Here is a 24,662-nt window from a genome sequence, read left to right as displayed (position 1 = left end):
CACCTTGGCCTGGCTGAATCCTGCTCACCCTCAGCACACCTTTAGAGGCCACCTCCTCAAGGAAGCCCACCTGAGTGCTCCAGCAGGCCCAGGTCCCCCAGCGTTAGGCATACTTTGGAAGGTCTTTCCCATCCACAGGCTGCCTCTTGGAGGACAGTCCCCATCCCACCTTCCCCACCCCAGCAGGGGTCCGGGGCAGTCCTGGCCTTGGGGAATCAGAGCAGAGGTGGGCATTTGAACTTATCTGCATCATCAGATCCTTTCTTTCTCTACTTTATAATTGGGGCTGAAAGATGCCTGTCAAGCGTCCCTCCTGGTGCCCTGAAGGAGAGCTGCAGGTTCAATGGGGAGCCGTCGCAAGCTTGGGAAGGCAGGGGAAGCTGTCTCCAGCTCCTTCCTGCTCACAGCCCTCAGAGAAACCTCAAGTCCTGGGACAAGATGGGGTACACCTGCCAGGCCCCAAACCATCCCTGCTCTCTGCCTAACGCTGACTGGGCCTGGCTTAACCCCCCACCCCGGCCCACGCCCGGCTCCCCTTTCCTCCCCACACACACCCCTAACTCCTGGCAAGCCTTGAACATCAGCAGGGGAGACCTTTTCCTCTGGGGGTGAGTCTGGGCAATGATAGGTGGGTGATCTAGGAAGCAGGGGGCAGAATAGGAAGGGGGTTGTAGCCCTCACACGGGCTGTTCACAGGTACACTATGCTGGCTCCCCAAGTTCAGTGCTTGGGGCTCAGTACCAATTGTGGGTGAAGAGCTTAGGAGTCTGAGCTAGGCGGTCATGTTCGAGCCCCAGCTGAGCCACTCGCCAGCATGTGACCACGGCAAACCCCTGCACTCTGCCGTGTCCCGGTTCCCTCTCAGGGCTCCCTACCGGGGTGCAGTGGGGGAGCGATGGAGCACCATGGACGTGCTCTGTCAGTGTTAACTGTGGCCGCTGTTACGAAGGGAGAGTGAGCTCCCTGTCACAGCAGAGGGCGGGGGTCAGCTGTCAAGGACCTAAGACAGGGCATTCACTCCTGGGCAAAAGGACAGACTCGATGACACCTAAACTTCTCAGTCTCAAAGGCCTCCCAGTTTCCTTCCTCCACCAGCCGCCCCCGTGCAGAGCCTGCCGCACAGCTGAGAGCTGATTGCAGAGGGCAGGCAAAATGTCAGAAATTTCCCCGAGAGACCAAGGAAGGGGTTTTTGTGGGTTTTTCATTTTCCCTCTCCTGCTTGCCCGGAAGCACAGGGTCAATAAAACTCCAGCAAAATGCCCCGCCCACCACACCAGCAGAGAGGTGCTCAGCCACCCCCAGACATTTGGCCTTCAAAAGGGACAGGGGATGGGATCCCCGTTTCCCAAGCATAACATCTAAGCGGAGGGAGACGGGGTCCCGGAAGTCCACTCTCTCCACCCACTCCCCTTCAAGGCCCTGCCAGGCTGGGGTCAAGGGGGCCAGAGGGCGTGGGAAGGAAGTGTCTGTCTTTCTCCCTGCGGCCGGGATTGTGGGTCCCACGGAAAGTCACAGAACACTGAGGGCCGCACTGCTCCAGAACCCAGACCGCAAGTGGCCTGGGGAGAAGCCGTGTGTCACCAGCCACAAAGCAGTGGGCTCGGGGAAGGAAGGCTTCATGGAGGAAGAGGTGCCGGGAAGGCAGCAGGTGTAGGTGGTGGTGAGGGTGTCCCTGGTGAGGACAGGCAGGTACAAAGGCCCAGTAGGTGAAAGCACACAGTAGGTTCAGAGAACAACAAGCATGGCAGTTCCTATAGAAAGGCCAAGGGAGCACACAGTGGGGAAGGTGACAAGTGACCTCACTGTGAGATCTAGCAGTAAACAATTGTTGGATGGATTGGATGGGTGGATGGAAGAAGGGAGGGAAGGGGGGAGGGGTGGAGGAAGGGGGAGGGGGAGAGGAGGGGGATGGTGCTATGAACTGAACTGTGTTTCCCCAAAATCTGTATGTTGAGGCCCTACGCCCCGGTGTGACTATGTTGAGGCAGGGCTTTTAGGAGGCAGTTAAGATTAATGAGGTCATAATGGTGGAGCTCTGGTCTGATAGGATTGGTGGCTTCATGATAAGAGAAAGAACATTTTCTCATTCTCTCTCTCAGCCATAAGAAGGCAGCTGTCGGCAGGCCAAGAAGACACTTCTCACCAGAAACCAAACCCTGCTGGAACTGTGATTTTGGACTTTCCAACTTCCAAAACTGTGAGAAAACTAATGTCTGTTGCTCAAGCCCCCCAATCTGGTATTTTGTTATGGCTGCCCCGGCAGAGTGAGCAGATGGGGGGACGGCTGGGGTCTGGGAGGCAGGAAGAATGGGGAGGGGCTGAGGGAGGAGGGAGGTGGACGGCTTAGGGAATGGGTGAAGGGACGGACGGGGTAGTGCGGACAGGCAGGTACACGGGTGGGAGGGAGGCTGGCCGGCAGGCACTGAAGTCCCACACACTCAAAAAAAGCATGGGGACCACCAATAAATACCTGAAAACCAGCACTAAACAATAAAGGCCCTCATGGCGGAGCAAAGGGGCCCCAGGTCAAGGAACGGGCTGACCAGGGCTCCTACCCCGCTCTGGCCACATTCCCGTGGGGACCGTGAACATCATGACCCGTTACTATGTTACGCTCCAGACAGCCATGCTGGGAGGCTTAGAGGATAAGTGGGTGGGCCCCCTTCCTCCTCTGAAGCCCCCTGCCCACTTCCAGTGGCCTGCCATCCTCCAAGCACAAGGCACTCAGGATGAACCACTTGCACAGAGTCCGTACACCTGCCACTGGCCTAACTGATATCCTTCCGCCCCATGAGTCTCCAGAGGCCCGAGACTGTGGTTCAGCATTATCTTGCGGCCCCCCTAAGGTAAGGCCACTGGACGTGCCTCAGGATTTTAGACAACCACCTAGGACCCAGTTCTAATTGCTCACCTGCTTGGGCCCGAAGCATTATTTGCCAGGTGGGAAGAACCAGGTTCACCCCTTTTCCAGAAGGATTTCCTGATAATCTTCTCAGAGCCAGTCATTGTGCAGGGGGTGGGCAAGACTCCGGATAGGGAGCCTGGGCCCTGAGAGATCTACAGTCCAGGGGACCCTGGGACAAACGGACCTCCTGGCCTGAAGAAGATAAGGACTGTGAAGGGCGTGTAGACCCAGAAACGAGGGGTGGTCACGTGGTGTACAGAGCCTGGGCTCTGGGGTCACGGGACCCTGGGCTCCCGTCCCACCCAGCCCCACTATTTCCCGGCTCTGTGACCTTGGGCAAATCACTCAGCCTTGCAATAGCCTCACCAGCAAAATGGAAATAATAAAGGATAGTTGTGAAGATCTCATGAGATGATGCAATGGGCATGAAGGTCTCAGACAAGGGTATATGCAGTCAGCATTCAATAGGGAGCAGCTAGTAATTTAAAACAAAAACTCACAAAAGGCGGGCCTTCAGAAACCTATAGCTAATATGACAATGAGGATGTTGGCTCCTGACTTTCCCACTCACCAATCCTTCCAGAAGGTTGTAACGTAAGGACAAAAATCCCCCTTTGTCTGCACTCTCGGCTCTCACACTCACCCTCTGGGCAACGGTAACAGCACCTCCTGGCTGCCTCATCATAGTAGCGGCTGGGGTCTCTGGCACAGGCGTCCATGCGGGCTCCATCCTGGAGGGTGGGACAAACCGGTGAGGCCGTGTGGGGACACCCATCCTCCCAAGAGGCCTGGTCTCTACTTGCTGTTAAGGCCAGGCCTCAGACTGAGTCTCATGTTATAGAAAATAAATCAGGTGGACATTTCTGATGTCACCTCTCCCTCAAACCCTTTCCACCCTTTTCACCTTTGGGCTTCTTGATAGCAGATGATGGCAACTTCAACCTTCCACAGCTCAGGCCAAAACCTGGGGTCCCTTGACTCGCTCCTTTCATGCTCACATCATCAGCAAATTCTCTCAGCCTCTTTGGACCAGCATCCCCACCTCCTCCATCCAGTCCCCATCCTCAACCCCTCTCCCTTGGATTAATTCAGTCGCCTCCCACCTGACCCCTGGCATGGACCCAGAAATACAAATTTCTGGTCAACCTGTTTGTTGACATCTAACACAGAAAAGCACACAGACCTCCAGCGTGTGCCCACTGAATTTTTACAGTGTGAACACATCCTGCAACCAGCACCCAGATTGAGAAACAGGGCATTGCCAGCACACCAGGACTCTGCCTCCTACCCCTTCCCATGAAAGTTCCCTGCTAACCTGACTTCTACGGCACAGATTCATTCTGTCTGCTTTACAGGGGTAGAGTCATACCTTCTGTTTACTTGCAATTTGCTTCTTCTACTCAACATTCCATAATGAGAACCTGCCACATTGTTTCAAATGGCAGCAGGTTCCCTTAAGTTCGTTGCTTTGCAGTATTGCATTACATGAATATGTACAATTTATTGGTCTATTCCACTTTTGATGGGACTTTGGGCTGTTTCCACTTTTTGATCCTTATGAATAGTGCTGCTAGAACATTCCTCTACATATATTTTTGGGCACAAATATACACATTTCTGTTGGATATATACCCAGGAGCCCAATTGTTAAGTCACAAAGTATGTGTATGCTCAGCTTTGATAGATTCTCCATACAATTTTCTAAATGATACTAATTGATACTTCCTGGCTGTGTATGAGAGTTCCAGTTGCTTCTCAAACCTGTCAACACTTGCATTGTCCCTTTTAAAACTTTGGCCATTTTGGTGAGTGTGCAGTGGTTTTTCACTGTCTTATTTGCATTTCTCAGACAGGTAGTGATGTTGGGTATATTCTCACATGTTTATTAGCCACTTGGTTATTCTCTCTTGTAAGACACCTATTCAGATCTTTTGCCAACTAGAAAAAATGTTCTTATTGTTCAGTGGAAGTTCTTTATATGTTCTGGTTATAAGCCCTTTGTTGAATATTTGTGCTGCAAATATCTTCTCCCATTGTATGGCTCACATTTTCACTCTCTTACGGAGTTGTTTGGGGAACATAAGTTCTAAGTTTTAATGGATCACAATTTATCAATCTTTTCTTTTTAGGGTAATGTTCTTAATTAAGAAATATGTATGCATCCAATGTAGATACTCTCCCATAAAATCTGCTAGATGATATTGCTTAACCTTTCATATCTAGGTTTCATTTTGGTGCATGGTGTGAAGTAGGGTTAGGACTTATTTTTTTTAGGAATATGCATTTTTAACAAGCTTCTCTACATGTTTCCAGGGCTCTTTGAAAGTTAAGCTCATTTGGAGGGGTTCAGGGGAGGAAACTCTCTGCTGAGATCCTGGGGAAGGAACTCTGTCCTTCCCTTTAGAATGAATGAAGGGGAACACAAAGCCGGCTCTGGGCAGACCCATAACAAGGAGCTCCAGGAAGGGAGGGGAGGAGGGAGCTGTCTGACATGGAGCCTGGCAGGCAGGAGGTGGCCACTTGTGGGATGAATGGGGTGGTGGCTTTCATGGTTTGGAGGAGGAAAGCAGAAGCCATTCTCCCCACACCCTCACCCTGGGAAGAGGGCTGACTGGCCAAAGGGACTTCCCTACTCTTCTCTCCATGCAAGGGAATAGTCAAAATTAATAAACAAATACTTCTGTTATGGTCAAACAGCAGCAAGGAGGCCAACGAGGCCGGAAGGTGGATACATGGAGTATTGATCACATTCTTCTTTTTGTCTTTTTTTGCACATTTGAAACATCGCCATCTAAATGTGAAATAATAAATACAGCCTGACTTTTGCACAACACCAGTCACATGGCACTTGTGTGTCTCTTTTCTCATTTAATCCAGAGCCTGGGGCCTGGAGGACACGCTCTTCACCCACCCATGCCCAGCCTCCCCCCTCCAGCAGGACCTGATTTTTCTCAAGTAAAGCAGGGGCTGCTGGGAGCCTCTGTGGGAGGCAGAGACCTGCCAGGACAACCTGAGGTTCTCCCTGACCCGTGGCATCTCACCAAGTGAGCGTGGAAGCCTACCAGTGGGGCGGCCTGGGGGTACAAGGGTTCCGCGCTCCCAGGCCCGCTGAGTGTGGGGGCAATCCTGGGCCCTTGGCCTCGGTGTTCCTCTCCCAGCCTGCCTGCTCATCTCAGTGATAGCTTTGGACTCTGAGGGGGCCATGGTCCTGGGCCCTGCTCCCTTTCCCAGGGCCTGGGGAGCAGCTGAGTGGAGCCTGAACACTTATCTTCACCTCCTGCCACTACACCTGGGCCAGGGGATGAGAGAGTCAGAAAACAGGGAACCCATGTGTTGCCTATCACACGCCCCACCTCCAAATCATGCATCTCCCATCTTGGGGCCAGATCACCACCCCATGTTATAAATGAGGCCATTTCAGCTCAGAGAGGTGTAATCACCCACCCAAAGTCACACAGCAATTAAGCAAGGAGAGGAGATTTGAGCTTCACCGTGTCCTCACCTCTCTCCACCTCTCTGAGCCACAGGCTGCCCGTCTTTAAAATAGGTTTAATGTGCTGAGAAGGACACCATATCACCTCTGTGGCCTTCCTACCAAAAGTCCATAATCTGAATCAAATCATGAGGAAACATAAAATAAACGGAAACTGAGAGACTTCCTATAAAACAAAACTGGTCTGGACTCTATAAAAATGCCAACCCATGTAAGATTCCTCAAGGGAGGATTAACCTAAGACAGGCACAGTCGCAGGGGGGCCATCAGGTGAGAAATTGGGGAACAACAGTGGTGAAGCTTAGAACCTCACCCCCCCCTGTTTTGAGAGAAAGCTTCTGCATCCGTGGATGTTTTATTGCCCTTGTCTAGCTCGGATTAGCACATAGTCTACAGGCACACACATGATCATCTACAATTGCCCTCTTACAACACTAAACTATGTTTTCTACCTTTATCTTGCATCTACTTACCACTTCAGCAGTTTATTAAAAATAAAAATAATAATAATAATAAAGGGAGAAATGTGGGATCCACATATAAATCAAGTATAAAAATCAAACGAATATTCATATTTGACCTGATTGTTTATAGTTCATAATGCGTGATCAAAACCGAAAGTTTCTGTGATGAATGCCCTTGCACTGTTCACTATGTAAGAACTTATTCACTATGTAAGAATTTGTTCACCATGTAAGAACTTGTTCGTTATGCTTCAGAAGATTGGAGACTGACGAGAACTAGGCTTGAGATGGATTAATGATTGTGCATTGAGCATTGACTCCCCTATACAGAATTTTACTGTTGTTAACAACAATTTGATCAATAAATATGAGAGATGCCCTCTCAAAAAATAAAAAAAATAAAAAAGCCAACCCATGAAAGACAAAGAGCTGTGGAATGTTCCAGAATAAGGGAAACTAAAGAGACATGACAAGTGAATGCAATGTCTAGGTTGGATCCTGAATCAGGGTGGTGCCCTAAAGGAGACTATTAAGAGAACTGGCAAAATCTGAATACAGACTTTATATTCGATTATGTTCTATCAGTGTTGAATGCCTAAATTTGATAACTTGTTTTTCTCAGAGAGGAGATGTCCTGGTTATGGAAGAAAAATCCTGAAATATTTAGGGGTGAAGGATCAAAATGTCTGCAACTAACTTGCAAATGGCTCAGCAAAAACGAAAGGAGGCAATCGAATTGATACTAAAAATAACAATAGTGTGTGTACACATAGAGACAGAGAAATAAAGCAATTGCCCAAAACCACATATGAAAATAATAGCGCCTCCAGAACTCCGTGCACAGGAAGGAAGACGGCAAAGCAGCTCAATAGTCAATCTGTGTAAATCCATGGTCTGCTGCCAGCGGGGGCGCAGTCTCCTTGCTGTCCAAAGGGAAGGTGGGACCTCAGTCAGGGTGTCCCCCAGGAGCCCATCAGAGCCCCGCGAAGGGAAAAGGAGAGGACTTGGGAGCGTCTGGTCCCACTGGGGCTTATGGAGGAAGGGACTAGCCGCCCCCAGTCCCATGGAGGGGATGGACGTCAGTTTCCCCTGGCCATTTGCACAGATGTAGGTGGCGTCCAGGTTGGGGGCACAGCTCAGCCCCACCCACCAACATCCACGCCAGATGCCCCCAAGCTGTGGCTGACCTTCTCAGGCAGAGACACTGGGGAAATTTTTTTTTTTGCCTATGGTGTCATCACTTTACAAGCACCCAGAAAACGGGGTCAGTGTACCGCACACGTGTTCTTATAGAAGTAACAACAGCAGTTATTGAACCCAACAGCCCTGTGAGATCCTAGTACCATGGAAACTAGTCTCAAAGAGGTGAGAAACCTGCTCAAGGTCGCACCTGGTGGCAGGGCAGGATCTGAATTCAGGTCAGCTGACTCTTGACCATCACACAAGTGCATCATTACCTACTGGGCACCAGAGGGCTGACCAGACCCCAGAACGCCCTCCAGGAGCGGTCCCTCCAGTGGGGAGACAACCTCCCCTTTCCCAGGGTACGCCAAGCCCGTAAGCTAGAAAGACATGGCACCCAGGACCCAGAGCTTCACCATTGCAGCCCTGTCTGTGGTCCCCAAAAGCTGGCCCGGCCCCACACCCCAGGTGCAGCCCTCAGCCTGGGCCCCGCTCATTGCTCGGCCTCTGCCATCTCCCTATTTGTCCCACTGTCCCCTCACTGCTGCTGCCCACCCACTCGCACAGGCCCGGCACCCATCCAGCTCCTGGCAGAGAGGCGGCAGCAGTCTTGGCATCCACGGCAGCCCCAAGCAGTCTGACCCTGGAATTACGAGGGCCCCACCAATGCCCACTGGCTGCAGACCCAGGCCCTGGACAGCCCATCAGCTCCTGCTGCCCCTAGGGAACTAGCCCCGGCCTGGAAGGGAAAGGGGGTTCTGAAAGGGGACAGTGGGAGAGGGAAGCCTGAGAACTGGCTGGGGGGATGCTTTTAGGTGGGGTTCCCCAACAGGTTCAAGGTAGAGCGAGGTGTTCACAGGGTAATGAGCTGTGCAACCCGGGGCCTGTGGCCCAACCTTAGTGATATCGAGATAAAGAAAGAGTGGCCTGAAACCTTCCCATCTCTAAACCTATTTTCAGGTCACTTTGTTTTTCCCTACAAAACCTGGTAAACTTTACTTTCAAAAAGCCCCACCAGGTTTCAGCTGCAGAGGCACAGGAGATGGGTCACACCTGTAGGAACCAGGAGTCTGGGGGGGTGGGGGGGGGCAGTGTGGAGGATTCAGATCAAATGCAAAGTACCCCAAGGGGCCAGAGCTGCCCAAGCTGGGAGGTGTAACCCACTTGCCCTGCCTGGGGAATCCCTGCCTCTGTTACTCATGGGGATATGCCTGGGCCAGCAGCACTGGCATCTCTTGGGAACTTGCTCCAAATGCGGCATCCTAGGCCCCACTCTAGATCTACTATCTATCCCACTCCCATTTTACAGATGGTGAAACAGGCACAGAGAGGTTAAGAAATTTTCCTAAAGTCACACAGCTAGGCTGTGTTAGAGCCAGGATTTGGCCCGAGCCTTCTTACACAGGCTCTTATCCACCATGCTCTGCATCACTAGTCTGTTTAGCCTCCAGTTCTATCCTCAAATCCACCAGCACTGCCTCACCTCCCCACCATCCGGACTGACAGTGGCCATCCAAAGTCTCCTTCCATCCACCCGGCCCCATCACAGTGCAGACACCAGAGGGATTTTTCAAACGCAGATCAGATCCAGTCTCCTCCGCTCCACTCTGCCTAAGACACTCAGATGGCCCCCAGCTAAACTACCATAAAGCCCAAAGTCCTGGCAGTGGCCCCAGAGACCCTGCCCTGGCTGGCCCTGGCCCACCAGCCTTCTTCCCATTCCCACTTGCACCTGCTCCCTCCCTGCCTCCAGCGGCCTTGCACCCAGTGTTCTCCTGACCACCCCATGCCTTCATCCAGCACACCCCAACTCATGCTTCACTCATGCAGGCCACTTCCTCTGGGCCCCCTCCCCGGTGGCCCCGCAGGTCCAGGTCAGGCCTCAGCAGGCTGAACTCCAGGTGTGGGCAGGGCTGCATCCTGGCTGGAGCCTCCAGGGGAGAACCCATTCCCCGGTGGTCAAGACTGAGGTCCTGTCCCTTTGCTGACCCTCTCAGGTCACTCCCAGCTTCTAGAGCTGCTGCGTCCCTTGGCCCGCTCGGCTTGGCTCCTGGCCCCCCGCTTCCACCTGCAAAGCCTGCAGGGGCGAGGTGGGTCCTTCTGTCACATCTCCCTCTTCTCCCACATCATCTCTAGCACAGCCAGGAAGGGTTCCCCACTGAAGGACTCATGGGGTCATGGCGGACCCACCTGGATACTCCAGCTGATTTGCCCTCTCCAGATCCACACCTTAATTGCATCTATGAAGTCCCCTTTTTCATGTAATGTGACATATTCACAGGTTCCAGGGATTAGTGTGTGTACATGTTAAGGGACCATTAGTCAGCTGACCCAAGTCCAGCTCATAAGTAACCACTAGGCTATTCTGCCAATAGGCTGAGCTTTGCTGTACCCTGTTGTGGGGGACTCTGAACCCCGCCATCCACCTGAGGGCTCACCTGACTTCCATAGACCACCTGGAAGTGAAGCCATCCCCCGGCCTGACCTTAAACCCACCCACAGCTGCACAGCCTGCCCCTGCCCACAGGCCACATCCTTCACGACTGTCTCATCTAATCCCCAGTGCTTATGTCACCTTACATGGCAAAGGGGAATTAAGGTTGCCCTTCAATGACCTTGAGAAGGGAAGATGGTCCTGGGTTATCCAGGTGGGCACAGTGTCCTTGAAAGTACTAGAGGGGGGCAGAAGAACCAGACAGTCAGCGACGTGGCGATGAGACGCCAGGGCTGAGAGATGCTGTGCGTGTGGCATGAAGTGGGAGGAAGGGGCCGAGAGCCAAGGAGTGTGGGTGGCCTCTAGCAGCTGGGAAGGCTGAGGAATGGGTTTTCCCCCGGAGCCTCCGGGAGGACACAGCCCTGTCCACGCCTTGACTCTAGCCTGGTGACAACCACTTGAGACTTCGGAATTACAGTGCTGAAAAATAATAATTTGTGTAGTTTTAAGCCACTAAGTTTGTGCTAACGACAGCCACAATAGGAAACTAAAATAGGGCCCCCACAGAGAAGACAAAAAATAAGACTGAGTCCATCTACACACAGCCACTAAAGGCCCAGTGGGAACTGGTGCTGGGCCAGGCCCCGGGGACGCTCAAACACCAGCTCTGGACAGTTCCATTTTGTGCAGACAGCCCCCAGGTCTGGCACGCGGGAGACACTAAAGAGCAATCTATGGAATGAAGCAAGGGAGAAGAACCTCAACGATGAGACCAGAAAGACGTGAACCCCTAACGCACAGCGGAAGGACACGTAATGTGAGATAATCAGAGAAGAAGAACTAACTTGGGGAATTCAGGACAGCTTCTTGGAGGAACAGCTCTTCCACTTCTTCTGATGGGTAAGATCTTGCAAGACAGGAGGAAATGAGGTGAGGTCATCTCAGACAGAAGGCACCGCAGAAGCCAAGGTACAGAGGCAGGAAAGAATAGAGCCACTGGGGAATTTGGTGGTTTGACAGGCTGGACAGTGGGAGTAGGAACTGAGGCCCAGGCCCCGGGCCAGGGGCCGTCTGCACTTCTGTTACTCCCCACCTGGTGTTCCATCAGATGCAGGATGTCAGCAGGTGGCAGGCAGAAAACAAAACACAAACAGTCACTGGATTCTATTCGAAAGGTTTCCATGTTCAATCCTCAGGCTTCTCAGAGGCTTTTATGTGCTTCCTTGCTCTCTGATTCTCCAAGGAAAGGTTGGGGATGGACAGATAAAGTATTTCCCAGACATAGTTGGCCATGGACTCCATTCTCCATGGAATTACTACTCCCTGGAGAAGACTTTGGGAAATGTTGCCTTTGGCAATGGGGAGCCACTGAATGTTGCAGGGGAACTACTATGAGAGGGGATGAGGAGATGGAGGCAGGTGAGTCAACATGACCAAGGTCTGTCTGGCTTCTAGTCCCAATTCTGCAAGTGCCACTCCTCATTTCCCACTGCTGCCCCCACCCCACCCCTTAGAGAAACCTGGGCTGGCTGCCTGAGCCAGTTGAGATTACATCTGGGGCTGCAGCAAGTGTCTGAACTACACACCCAGCTGTACCTCAGACATGGTAAGAATCCACCCCAGCCCTGGACGAATGTCCCCAGCAGCAACAGCCACCAAGGGACACCAGCAGCCGCCAAGGAAAATTCAATGGCATTAAAGGATTCAAGTGCCCTCAGGGGCACTTTGGTTTCTGTCCCCGCTCGAGGTGGCTTGGGTTCATCCCCCAGTGTCAGCCCAGTTGCTAAAAGGGGCCAGAGTACTTTCTTGACCTTCTCTGTCCTCCCAGCATGCATGTCGGGGAGGCTGGAGCCCAGCCCCAAGACTGTCCGGACAGGGAACCCTCGGCCCTCCTCTCTTGAATCAGTAACAGACAGAGCACATGTCCTGGATGGAGTGGTGAAGGTTTGGTTTTGGGGTTTTATGGTCCTGGAGGATTGGAACCATTTCAGCCCCGCACACAGGAACCATCTCGGGTCCACAGCAGGTGCTGGAGTGAAGCGTGGACAGTGCCTCCAGGAGCCCTCATCCCCCTGGAGATCCAAGCCCTGCCTGAAACCTGCTGAGGGGGCCTACAGAGTGAGCCCCAGGCCAGCCCATGCACCCTCACCGAGTGCTGTTTGACTGGGACATTGGTAAGGATGATGGCGTCAACTGTGGTGTGGGGCCTGTGTCACTAACTGCAGCCGGGCCACCTCCTCTCCTCTGCTCCCAAAGCCTTCCCCCAGCAACCAGGTGGAGGTGAGGACAGGCCCCCGTGGGCTCCCTCAGCCGGAGACGGTTCTCCACATAGGACTGCTCAGACCCTCCTCCGTGTCCCTCTTACCACATCACCGCCCTCGAGGACAAGGACTGTAATGGTCTCCACAGTGCCTCACGAACAACAGGCAGTCAGTGACGGCTTCCCTTTCCATAGCACTCTCCATGTGCCAGGAGCCGTTCTAGCACTTTCCATGTGTCATCCCACATAATCCTCCCAAAGGCCTTAGAAGGTAGCTACTATTTAGTAGGCCCATTCTATGGGTGGGGAAGTCAAGGCACAGAGAAGTTGCCCAAGAGCACCACATGGGGAGTGTCAGAAGCAGGGTATAAACTTAGCAGGCTGACTGAAAAGCCCATACCTTCACCATGAAGCTCTACTCTCTTCCAAAAGAGACCACAAAGGCAACAGGCCAGATTCAACAAGGCCAAGTGTCTGGTAGGTAGAATAATGGCCCCCAGAGATGCCCAGGTCCTAACACTTAGAACGTGTGAATATGTTACCTTCCGTGGCAAAAGGGACTGTGCTGATGTGGTTAATTTAGGGTCTTGAGATGGAGAGATCCTCCCGGATTATCCATGTAGGGCCCAGTGGAATCACAGGGGCCCGTCCTTGCAAGAGGGCGAGAGGAGGGGCAGGGTCAGAGGACATGGGACATCAGAGGTAGAGCTCGGAGTGACTGGGGACTGTGGGTCGAGGAGCACAGCCTGCGGACGCCAGAAGAGGCAAGGGCACGCGTTTCCCCCTAGGGCACCCAGAAGTGCAACCCCGCGGCCTACTTCAGACCTCTGACCTCCGGAGTCCTGAACCGACAAGCCTATGACAATTTGTTACCGCAGCAAGAGAAAACTCCTGACACTGGAACATGGGCAAAACAGAACGCCTGCTTTTCTCCAAAACACCTTCCGGCCCTGTGCCCAGTTTTCCTGCCTCCATAGATGATACCACCATTCAACCAGATGTGGAGCCCCCAACTCTGGGCAGGATTCCTGATTCCCATCCTGCCCTCTGCACTCACAGCCAACCCACCCGCATTCCCGTCCACCCGCATTCCCGTCTCCACTCGCCCCTCCCGTGGACCGTGGACCGCAGCAATAGCCTGCCTCCTCCCTGACCCCTGCAGACGGAGGGACTTTTAAAAGGTATCATGTGATGTTGTTCCCCCAGCAAATCCCTGGAGCCCCCTCAGTCCACAAAGCTCCGTGTTTTCCCCACTTCCCTGCCATCGTGCCGCTCCCACTTCGCCCGCTCCACTCTGCTCAGGCCACACTGGCCACCTTCCAGTTCCTTCAGGGCCTCAGGGCCTTTGCTCCCTGGGTCTGGGGGCTCTTCTGCTAATTTCCCACTGGTGTGTGTACTGCAGCAAAGCCCAGAGGACCGGCCGGCCTGTTGCCCCACCTGGGATGGTTGCCTGGCCCTCTCACGCTAGCCGGTTACCGTCCTCTCCAGCACAAGCAGTGCTTACTGTCTGTCTGTCTGCCACATGCAGAGCGTCTGCCCCGTGAGGTGGGACCCGGCTCTGCTGGGCACAAATGCAGTACAGCATCCCAAACATACCCTGGCACACCATGGGGCTGGATAAATGTGTGTGGAGTAAATGATTGGAAAGCACAGGCTTTGAGCCCATGCCAGGTGAGGAATACATCTTGGAGGCTCTGGGTGCTGTGACCGGCTGGGAGCCTTCAGGGGGCTGGGGCTGGATGTCTTTCACAGAGCTGGGAAGATTTCTGAGGAAGATGGAGATAGCTTGCTTCACAGCCCTGGCTTCCAGAACCATGACTGATGGACAAAAGCTTTGAGGAGAAAATGTCAGCACATCAGAAAGACCTCATAAATGTCAGCGTGGCCCCAGGGTGGCATGAGCAGCCACAAGAGGGGGTGAGGGCCCCATCCCTGAAGGCCTCCGGGCAGAGGCTGATCACCTGGAACAGCCTAGAACGGAAGGCCCTGGGGTTAAGCCTGGCCCAGAGTAGCTGCTCCTTTAAAATTTTCTGAGTGAATGAATGAATGAATACTTGGATGAATGTCCCTGATTTTAGGCACTTGATGAGTAATTGGACTGAGCTGCATATAAAAAGTCCCTCCCCACCATAGAGGTCACTGAGACTTGCCCAGTGGTTTTCAACCATATCAGCAAAGATTCCAAAATGAGATCTTCTTACCCCGAGCCCAAGAGCCCCTGGGAGGAATGGGGAGGAAAGAGAGAAGCTGGATACCAGGGAGGCGCCGCCTTTTTTGACATCTGTCCGTCGGGTCTGGCACTCTGGTCCTGCCCCGCCTCTGAGCCTCTGAAACCTCCTCTGGAACATGGGGACCATAAGCCCAGATGGGCTAATCCCAGGGTCATGACAGCCGAGGCTGGCCAAACTAGCTGTCTGTGTCAGGACCCCCCAAGCCTCCCAGGGCTCCCCATGCCCAGACATGGCCACCTCCAGCCCCAGCTTCCTTCTCATGATGTCCCTGAGGGGAAGGGGAGATTGAAGAAGCTGCATATGAGCCTAAACATGAAACACAATCAACTCCAGAAGTGAGGCTAGGTCAGAGATGAGTAGGAGCAGAAGCAGAAACTTACAGGAAACGCTGTCCTTCTCCCAGCACTGACTGCTCTCGAACTGAGTAATGTCCCCCTCATGTCCCTCTGGGCTTTCCTGCTGCCCCAGTCTCTTTCTGAGGCCTTACAACCAGCCCACACCTCCTCCCCCTTCTCATCAGGATTCCCCCTCTCCTGGTCCCCTCATCTCGGGGTACAAGGTGGAATTCTGCCTCCATGCAGGACTTGAGAAAATCCTGCCCTGGAAGAGCCCCCTTTCCAAAATAAAACCAGAATGTCTCTTCTACCGTCCTGCCAGTAACTAAAAGTCTGCCTTTAGCGCTCTGCTCTATGGGGTCACCTGGGAAGCTTTGGAAACCCAGAGGGTGGAGAGACGCACACAGTTTCTCTATCACGCAGCAAAGATCCTTCCATAACGAGCAGGTGCCCTGACTCAGAGAAGAGGTCTACATCCGGCAGGAGGAGGAGGGAGCCGGAACTGGCGGTACGGATGGGGAGGGAGGCTGGCAGTCTTAAGAGTTGGCCTAGAGGGTGGGCACTGGGGGGCTCTAAGACTGCACAACTCATGGAAAGGCCTTGGGCCTCCTGCAGGGCTACCTCCACCCCTGGTGCCGGGATGCAAAGGGTGGAAGGCCTGGGGAGGACTTAGGACAATGAACCCTCTCTCAGGATTCACACTGCGGTTATCCTGGGTCTCATTACAGAAACCACTCCCAGGGAGACTGCGGTATGAGGCCTCAGAGGCCAAATCTCTTTCTCAGAATGTAACACACAGCAAGAAAGCATTCTTTTTGCCTCAGGTCACTGACCACAAAATGCTGGAGTCTCGTCAGATAGTAATGAAAAGAGGATTTAAAATGTAAGCCCTGATTTGGGTTTTGTGTGTGTGTTTTTTTTAAAATAATGAACTTCCCATATCTTTATTGGGACAACAGAGATGGAAAAAGGCTTGAAGGGTTCATCAGAGAGACTATGGAGCTGGGCAGGCAGCTCCCCCACCCAACAGATGTCCCAATTCCTGCCAAGAAATGACCCCATGTCTGAGACCACAAGAGAGATGGTAGAGCCTCTCCGGCTCTCTAGTAGGCGGGAAATGCAAATTAAGACAACAAGGATATGGCCCTTTTCACGGTCACATTGACAAAAATAAAAACTTTGATAAGATCAAAAGTCGGTTAGGATGTGGGGAAGACACTACTCCCCTGCACCACTGGTGGGAGGGTAAATTGTCCAGCCGCCCTGGAAGGCAATCTGGTGGCATCTCTTAATTTGCCTCCTCCACGTTCTAATCACCCATCCATCTGAGACATAAATAAATCAGTTATGGAGCCCCCATTCAGGATATAGCATAAAAGACAAGTGGGGGGCCTGTAAGTATCAACATGCAAAGCTCTCCAAGACATTTTGCAGACATAGTAGAAACCGAATGGAAAGCTGCATGCTACATATAGTATAGTATATGGAAGACCCCATACCTTTCTGTAAAACTGACATAGAGATGGACATGCATGTATAAAGGTCTGCAAAGGAAACCCCAAAGCAACTATGGCACTTATATATGAGATGCCCAAAAATTTAGCTTTATCTGCAGATTTTCAGTTTTTTGCATTGCCGATAGATTCATGGACTAGATTCATAGAATCATTGTGGAATGATTCATGGATTCATGCATGGATTCATAATTAAATACATATTTTTTTAATTTAAGGAGGGGCTTCACTCTGTAGGAGGGAAGCACATGAACTCAAGCCACCAAACACAAGCAAAGCCCCCTAAGTCCCTCTCCTTCCTCTCACCTCCCCAAGACCTTGGAACCCCAAACTCTCACCTTCCCCCAGGTCATCAGCAGAGGGCTGGGAGGGGCTTCTCCAGCCAGGGTCCCTGTCCTTGACACTGTCAGCTGCCTCCTGGTGTGGTGGGGGCCTCACATCATCCCTTTAGAAATGGAAGGGGGCATCAGCTTGTCCCCTTTTCCACCTATACTCTCCCTGCCTGAAGCCCATCTACCTCCCTCTTCGCCCACCCTAAGGTTTGGATGACTAGGACTAACGCCACAGTGCCCCCACCCCATTCCTGTAGGGTTAAGGGGAGTGGACCCTCTCCCTTCTCCTAGCTGACCGCTATTGTTTCCTTCCTGCCTTTGCCCTGGCCACCAATATTCAGCAGGTGCTCACCAATGCCTACCATGTTCTATGCAGGGTCCACGGTACTGTGGGCAGCCATGGGCCTCTTGCCATTGGCAGACCTGTGCTCAGCACTTACACAGAAACCATGTCCAATGAATCTGAATTTCCCCCATCCTGCCCCTAGCTCAGTCCTGGCCACTGGTAAGTGCTCAGATTCCCTAAGGCAGCGCCCAGATTTAGTTCTGCAGCTCCCTGCAGACTTCATTCTTCCTTTTCCCAGGGGCGGACACCATGTGCTCAGGGGCACCAAATCCACGTGTTGGTTGACTGGGCAGGGCTGGGGGAAGCTGATCCGGCTGCTGGAGCACCCTCATGCCCAAGCCTCCCTCCCTCACTTAGACCCTCCGCCCGCCCGAGGCCGGCTTAGGGACCAGGGCGAGTGGCAGGGCAAGCTTGAAAACCAACCTCTTCTAGCCGAGGGAGGCCCATGGCCTGGGACGCTGGGCAAGCGAACAACAGGGAGAACACGCAGAGAGCGGGCATTCACCAAAGGAGGCCGCACCTGGCTGTCCGCAGCCGCCCAGGGCTCACCTGATCTGCCCAGGTGCCCACCCAGAGCCTACCTCCCAAAGGCAGGCCCCTCACTCTGTCAATGTTGAATGAATGAATAAGCCCAGCACTCTACAAAGGCAGGGGGGAGGCATCCCCTCCAGCCAGTCAGCTTCCTCCCCCCTGTGAATGTTGTCTGTTCCCGTCCCGCTGGGCACCGGTGCCCCTCACCCCGGCTGAGCGGAACGAGATGAGTCTCCGTTCTCCCCGTGCCACCTGCTCCTGACACGGTCCGGAGCTCAGGGCAGCGGTGGGAAGCGGGGTGGGTCAGGATCTCTGGCGCCTCCCCGGGGTTCCTGGCATCCCCTTACCTGCGGGAAGGCTCGGAGCGCTCCGAGGAGGGACAGTCCCAGCACAGCGCGGAGGGTGCGCATCCCGGCGGGGCGCAGGGCTGGGCTCACTGCCCGCGCCCACCGCCCGCGCCCACCGAGGCAGCCTGGGAAGCGCGAGGCGCCCACGTGCGGTGCCAGCGGCCCAGGCCGCGCGTGGGTAGACCTCGGGCACCGGCAGACGTGGCAGAATGTCCCGCGCGCACCTCGCTGGCACCCAACCGCACGCCGTGAAGTCACTTCAAAAGTGACTGCTCCTTCCCCGAGGGCTCAGCCTTAACTCTGCCCTTCCCCCACCGTCTCACCGCGCCTCGGGTACCCAGAACTGTTTCCAGGAACGCGACTGCCAGAGGGGACAAACACGTGCAGAGATGACTCAGGACAAGCCTCACTCCCCTTTTGCTGTTCGAATGGCCCGTCCCAGATTTGACAGACGGGTGGTTCCCAGCTCCATCGAGTTTTCTGCAGGACCCAGCTGGGCTGAGGGGCGGGGAAGGCAGCTCTCACCCGTGGAGGCAGGGGACTCACAGAGGGCAGGTTGGCTCCGGCCAGTCCCAACCGTCCCACCCCAGCCCTGCTGCAGGGAAGGGTGAGACCTGCTCCTGACACTCAGATCACCCAGACCTTCCCTCCAGCCCAGGAGAGTTGATTCTTTGGATGGGACAGCTGGAGTCAGGACACTGCAGAGAAAGCCACCACCAACCAGTCACCCGGATTCGTGAATATTTGCTGTAAAATAAGTCAGTGGGTGGGTAGATGGGTGAGTGGATAGGTGGATGGGTGGATATGTGGACAGAAGGATGGATGGATGGATGGATGGATGGATGGATGGATGGATGGATGGATGGATGGGGTAGATGGTTGGATGGATGGATGGATGGATGGATGGATGGATGGATGGATGGATGGATGGATGGATGGATGGATGGATGGATGGATGGATGGGGTAGATGGTTGGATGGATGGATGGATGGATGGATGGATGGGGTAGATGGTTGGATGGATGGATGGGTAGGTGGATGAGTGGGTGAACAGGCAAGTGGCAGATGGGTGAATAGGTGGATGGATTAACTTTGGGGGGACTTATAGACAGAAGTATGGAGCATTTGGTTGTCAGTCCACAGGCATTTCCCTGCCGCCTGCGAGTGTTCTGCCTAGAGAAGGAGCCTAGCACTATTACCTGAAAGAAAGAAACTATACAAGCCTCATTGGAATCCAGTTCTCATTTGCAGAGGGATGATTTTCCCTTCCAGTGCTTCTGCTTCCTGTGCGTTGTCTGCTCCTTTCATTCTACATGCCACACATATTTACTGAGCATGCACTGGGTAGGCTGCTGATCAAGGGTTTGTTTGCATGTCTTATATTTGCTTTTTTCCAGACTGGGAAACAGGCAGCCAGTCCGACGTGCTCTGAGTAAAGATGACCAGTTGTCTTCTGTGAGCCAAGAACGGCTGCAGGACCCAGCTGGGCTGAGGGGCAGGGAAGGCAGCCTCTCAGGATTCTAAACCTCGGTCTGTCCTGCAAGGTGCAATGCCCCCATCTTCCAGAAATGCCTCCATCTCCTTGGCCCACCAGCAGTAGTCTCCCACCAGGACCCTCCCAACAAACTCTCCACAACTGGCCACCCCAAGCTCAACCCCCCTGGAGCTCCTGGATTGCACTTGGAAAAACTACTTTTATTGTGCACCCTCCCTGGACACCCACTTCCGGGCTCCCACGCCAGGCCCAGCAGCCTGAGATGTCTGAGCTGGAACTATGTTAAACAAGTAGGTGACTGCAGAAGTGAGCGCCCATAACAGTCACAGAACCAGGGACAGGAGCAATCCAGGACCCCTGCTTGCCAGTCCAGAGCTTTCCTATAGACAAGCTGGTGCTCTGAATAAACACACTTGCACATTCAAACAACAGCAAAATAGCAGACATGAGAGGAAATACAAATGCACTAATCACAAGTTCTAGAAGTTCCACCTTTCTAACAATTGAAGAGATGCAAATGAACGCAACCTTTGATAACTTCCTAGACTTTTTAAACCCTAGTAAACACCCCTAGTAAAATCCAACCCCAAAGTTGTGGTGGTGAAACCAGAATACACATTCATACTCTGCCGGTAACCGTTACAACGCCTTTCAGAAAACAATGGTAATTTTTAGCAAAAGCCCCCCACAAAAAATGTTTACAACTTCTGGCTCAGTAATTTCACCATAGTAAAGAAAAATGAAGGAAGTAGTTCAACTGGAAAAGGAAAACTGTAAACACAATAATGTGTCCTAAAACATGTATAAATTTTGGAAATACCCTAAGAAGCACACCAACAGGGAATGGTTACCTAAGTAAATTGTGGTGCATTCATTTAGTGGAACACTATGCATCCATGACAAATGATCATTATAGCAAGGCTGTGGAAATCTCCCTCCTGTCCTTCCCCTTCACGGGCTTCTAAAGTGGCCCTTCATCAGACCTCCTCTGCACAGAACCCTTGCAGAAGTGCAGTAGAGGAGGGATCCTCATCACCTGAAAAATTATATTACATACCTAATCTCAATAAAAAGAGCTGCCTTTGAGTGCTTACTTCACACTAAGAGTTTGCAGACATTAGTTCCTTGAATCCTCAGGGAAACCCCATGAAGAAGTCCCTGTTTTTATCCCCATTCTGCAGGTGACAAACCGAGGTGCAGAGCCGTGGATCCGCCAGACCAGGGTTCCTTGAAGCCAGTGATACTCTCGGCCCTTCCCAACCTGCTTGGTCCTGCTTTCCCAGCTTCCTCTGCAGCTTCTCCCTCTTACCTCGGCTCCAGCCACACACGTGCTTCTCTCGGCCCTCCACGCCTGTACTCACACTTCTCCTCCACCTGGAACACACCTCAAAGTCCTGCTTATCTCCGGGCCCTGCTCCAATGCCCCTTCCTCTTTGTTGCTTTCCTGGCACTGCCCCCTCCCCTCCCCAAGCCATCTTCCCAGTTACAAAGACAGTTTCTGTCATTTTCTGCACCTCAGTTCTAGAATTGATCTCACTGTGTCATGAGTGTAATGACTGGTTTGTGTCCATCTATCCCAGGAAATGGTGGGGTCCTCGAGAGCCTGAGAGTGCCAGGCACATGGCTGCGAGCTGATGCCTGGCCAGCCCAGAGGAGGGCGCATTTTGCAGCCAGGGAAGGGGCTGGATCCCAGAGGGGTTCAGTTCTACTGTAGAAATGGCAGCAGCCTAGGGAAATGGCAGCTCGTGGGACTATAAGAGCGTGCACTGGATAGAGCTGACCTGGCCGCCTCTGTTGGTTTTAGGTGGCTCGTGAACCCCCGAGCGTGTGTGAAAGTGCTTTGAAGAGCTGGAGGGGAAATCCCTCTGCCCTGCGAGGCTCGGCAACAGGCCCTACTGTGGAATTGCAGGGGGCCTAAGGCCCCACCTGCTGCCACCACAGCAAACTTGTAGAAGCCAAGCCCCCAGGCCTGCAGGAGACAGGAAGGTGAGCAGCACCTGCCCACACCATCTCATCTCCGAGGAAGGGGGCGGAAGGTGGGTGCATCAGGAAGCCCTCCAAAGGGGAGCCAGGAACCTGTGTCACCAAAAGGATGCTGAGCAAGACACAGGTTCCGACTTGGCTCAGGAAATGCAGGGACTTCCCCAACAGCTGGGAACCCCAGCTCCAAATGGCCCCAAAATACCCTCAGCAGATAAAAGGATTCTTTCTGCTATAGGCAGCAGCTGGCAGGTAGGAGACTGAAAACTGGAGGGGGAAAGCCTGGACCCTTTCTGCTCTGGGACAGGTACTTTTTTGAGCACCTTTCTGGGGAACCTTGATGGAATTAGGACTCTCCAGTGAGCTCTTCTCTGGTGGGTCCTATGTGCCAAGCTGCCTACAAGTCACATCCCAGAGGTCTCACCCTCGTGAGGCCCAGGACACTCGCTGGGCCCTGAACACTCGCGCTGGCCTCTCAGAGAGTATGCAAAGTGGCCATGGAGGGCTGAGGGAGAGGGGTTCCCTCCGGTGAGTTTGGAGGGGACAAACACTAGGTGCGTCCTGCTGCCTGGGTGAACCCCAGAAATGCACACCCACAAACAGAACACCCAGGTCCTTGGCCACACAGTTAATCCTGGCAACAAGATTTCAAGTCAGTATTGCTTTGCCCACTCCATAGATGAACAAATTGAAGCGCAGAGTAGTTAAGTAACTTGCTTGAAGTCACAGAGCTTGTGGGTGACAGAGCTGGGATTTGGCTCCAGTTGTGTCTGACTTCCAAGCCTCAGCTACCTTCTCTTTCCTCCCTCAGCCCCCGCCACCCTTGTCTTCCCCAGAAGAAACCACTGGTGTAGGAGTCCCGGCCCGGCCACGTGACTGCAGACAAGTCATCTTTTCTCCCAGTGTATTAGTTACCTACTGTGTGCCTCAAAACGTAGCGGCTCGAAACAACAATACACATTCTATCTTGCTGTTGCTGTGGGTCAGCAATTCGGGAGAGACCTGACAGGCAGATTCTGGCTCAGGATCTCCCATGAGGTTGCAGGCAAGATGTCAGCTAGGGCTGCAGGCATCTGCAGACTCCCTGGGGCTGGAGGACCTGCTTCCCAAATGAGCCGCTCACACGACTGTGGACAGGAGTCACGGACCACGCGGGGCTGACCGAGTGTCCTCCTCCGGAGCAGGCTGCCCGAGAAAGCAAGGCAGGAACCACACTTGCTTCTGTGACCCAGTGCAGAGGGCACACTTCATCACATCCACGGCATTTTATTGGTGACGCAGGCTGGCTCTCCCCGACGTAGGCAGGGGACCATGCAGGTACATGAATAACAGAAGAAGGAAGGGGATTGCCAGGGGCTTGCTTCCTTCTCTGCCAATGTGCTTTTACCACTGCGAGGCAGCCTTCCGAAGGTTGCAGTGAAAAAACAGCAGTCATAGAAAGCCCTTTGGAATGCAAGGGGAGAAGTAAAAAGGACTTTGCTGCCCTTTGCTCCACTCCCACTGGGTGCCCATGCCCCTGCTATGGCCCCAGACCTCTCCATCCAGGACCACAGCTGAAATGCTCACGGCCTGGTGTTCCCCTTCCCAAAGGATGAGTTTATCACGGTATTCACCGTTCTGGCCAAGAGTGACTCATGCAAGGGTCTTGGGCACCACGGCAGGTCCACAGTGAGAACCACGGGCGTCAGGAGTCTGCCTGGCCTCTCAGGTGAGCAAGGTGTGCCTCAGCAAGGCCAGGCTGCTGGGCACCCAGCCTCTGTGCGGACGCATCCCCAGGCCTCTGGCACCCAGGGCTGGGCTCTAGCTTGACAGGTGGCAGCCCTAGATGCAAGAAAACTGGACTCGGAGCCTGGGTTCAAGCCCATATCTGCATCTAGCCATGTGACTTCTCTCCAGGACTCAGTATTTTTATCTGTAAAAGGGACTGGGTTTGATGATCTGCTTACAAGTCCCCTTGTTCTTAGGCTCCAGGACAGGGAGGGAGACAGGAGCCTGGGTCCCATCTGGCCTGGGGGCCTCTGCAGATACCTCCACCTATGTTCTTCTAGGCTGGCAGAACCTCTAGGGCCAGACAGCCCAGGGCAAATTTTCTCTCTGCTGCTTGCTAGCTGTGTGGATTTAGGCATGTTACTCACCCTCTGTGAGCCTCAATTTCTTCATCCGTAATATGCAAACAATGATATCAACTGCAAAGGGTTGTCGTGAGGATTAAATGGGTCAATATGAAAAGCACCCGGCGCGGGCCAGCTCTCCCGGTCTGAGCCCCAGGGGGCTGTTGCCCTCACAAGGCCCTGGGACTAGCAGCTAGGGAGGAAACCCTGCTCTTCTTTCGTTTCCAGTATTTCCTTCCACCTTCCAGAGAGACAGGGGAGGAAGCTAAGACTGGAAAGGGAAAGAGACTTGGCCCAGGCCCACAGCATGGTGGGGCTAACCCCATGGGCCTTGACTCGCTATCACGGAGTCCCGTCTCCCCCAGACCTTCCTGCTCAGAAGGGCCGTTGTGAATAGGGGTGAGTCATTTCAACCCAGGAAACCAAGCCTAGTCCAATATTAATCACGGAATCTGAGGCATCGGGTACAAGAAGGAAACAGAAGCAACCGATGGTGGTAGCAGTTTGATCGGAGGCGTAGGTGAGGAGAGTGTATCCCCAGGGGTGTGTCCGTGCAGGGAGGTCCCCAGTTCTATGTGCTAGACAGGAGCGCCTGGGGAGGATCCTCAGGAAAGAGAGGACAGCTCTTCACAGGGCCTTCCTGTGCTGATAAGGCACACTCCCTTCCAGGGAGCACCACTCCCAACCTACAGATAGAAAAAAT

General features: G+C 53.4%; 1 protein-coding gene across 1 annotated transcript in view; it reads right to left on the bottom strand.

Annotated features, from left to right (window-relative positions):
• Positions 1-18,721, bottom strand: part of TNFRSF8 (TNF receptor superfamily member 8) — a 59,819-nt gene extending 41,098 nt beyond the window's left edge. Inside the window, exons 1-2 of the mRNA XM_036999570.2 lie at positions 18,375-18,721; positions 3,549-3,636 (exon numbers count right to left, since the gene is read on the bottom strand). Of these exons, the coding sequence (XP_036855465.2) occupies positions 3,549-3,636; positions 18,375-18,437 (151 nt within the window). The 5' untranslated portion in view covers positions 18,438-18,721. The remainder of the gene's footprint in view (positions 1-3,548; positions 3,637-18,374) is intronic.
• Positions 18,722-24,662: the final 5,941 nt, after the last annotated feature.

The sequence above is a fragment of the Manis javanica genome, chromosome 4 (genome assembly GCF_040802235.1).
Source record: "Manis javanica isolate MJ-LG chromosome 4, MJ_LKY, whole genome shotgun sequence".
Classification (NCBI taxonomy): Eukaryota; Metazoa; Chordata; class Mammalia; order Pholidota; family Manidae; genus Manis; species Manis javanica.
The sequence above is the reverse complement of the archived record's forward strand: the minus strand, read 5'-3'. Positions and strand labels throughout refer to the sequence as shown.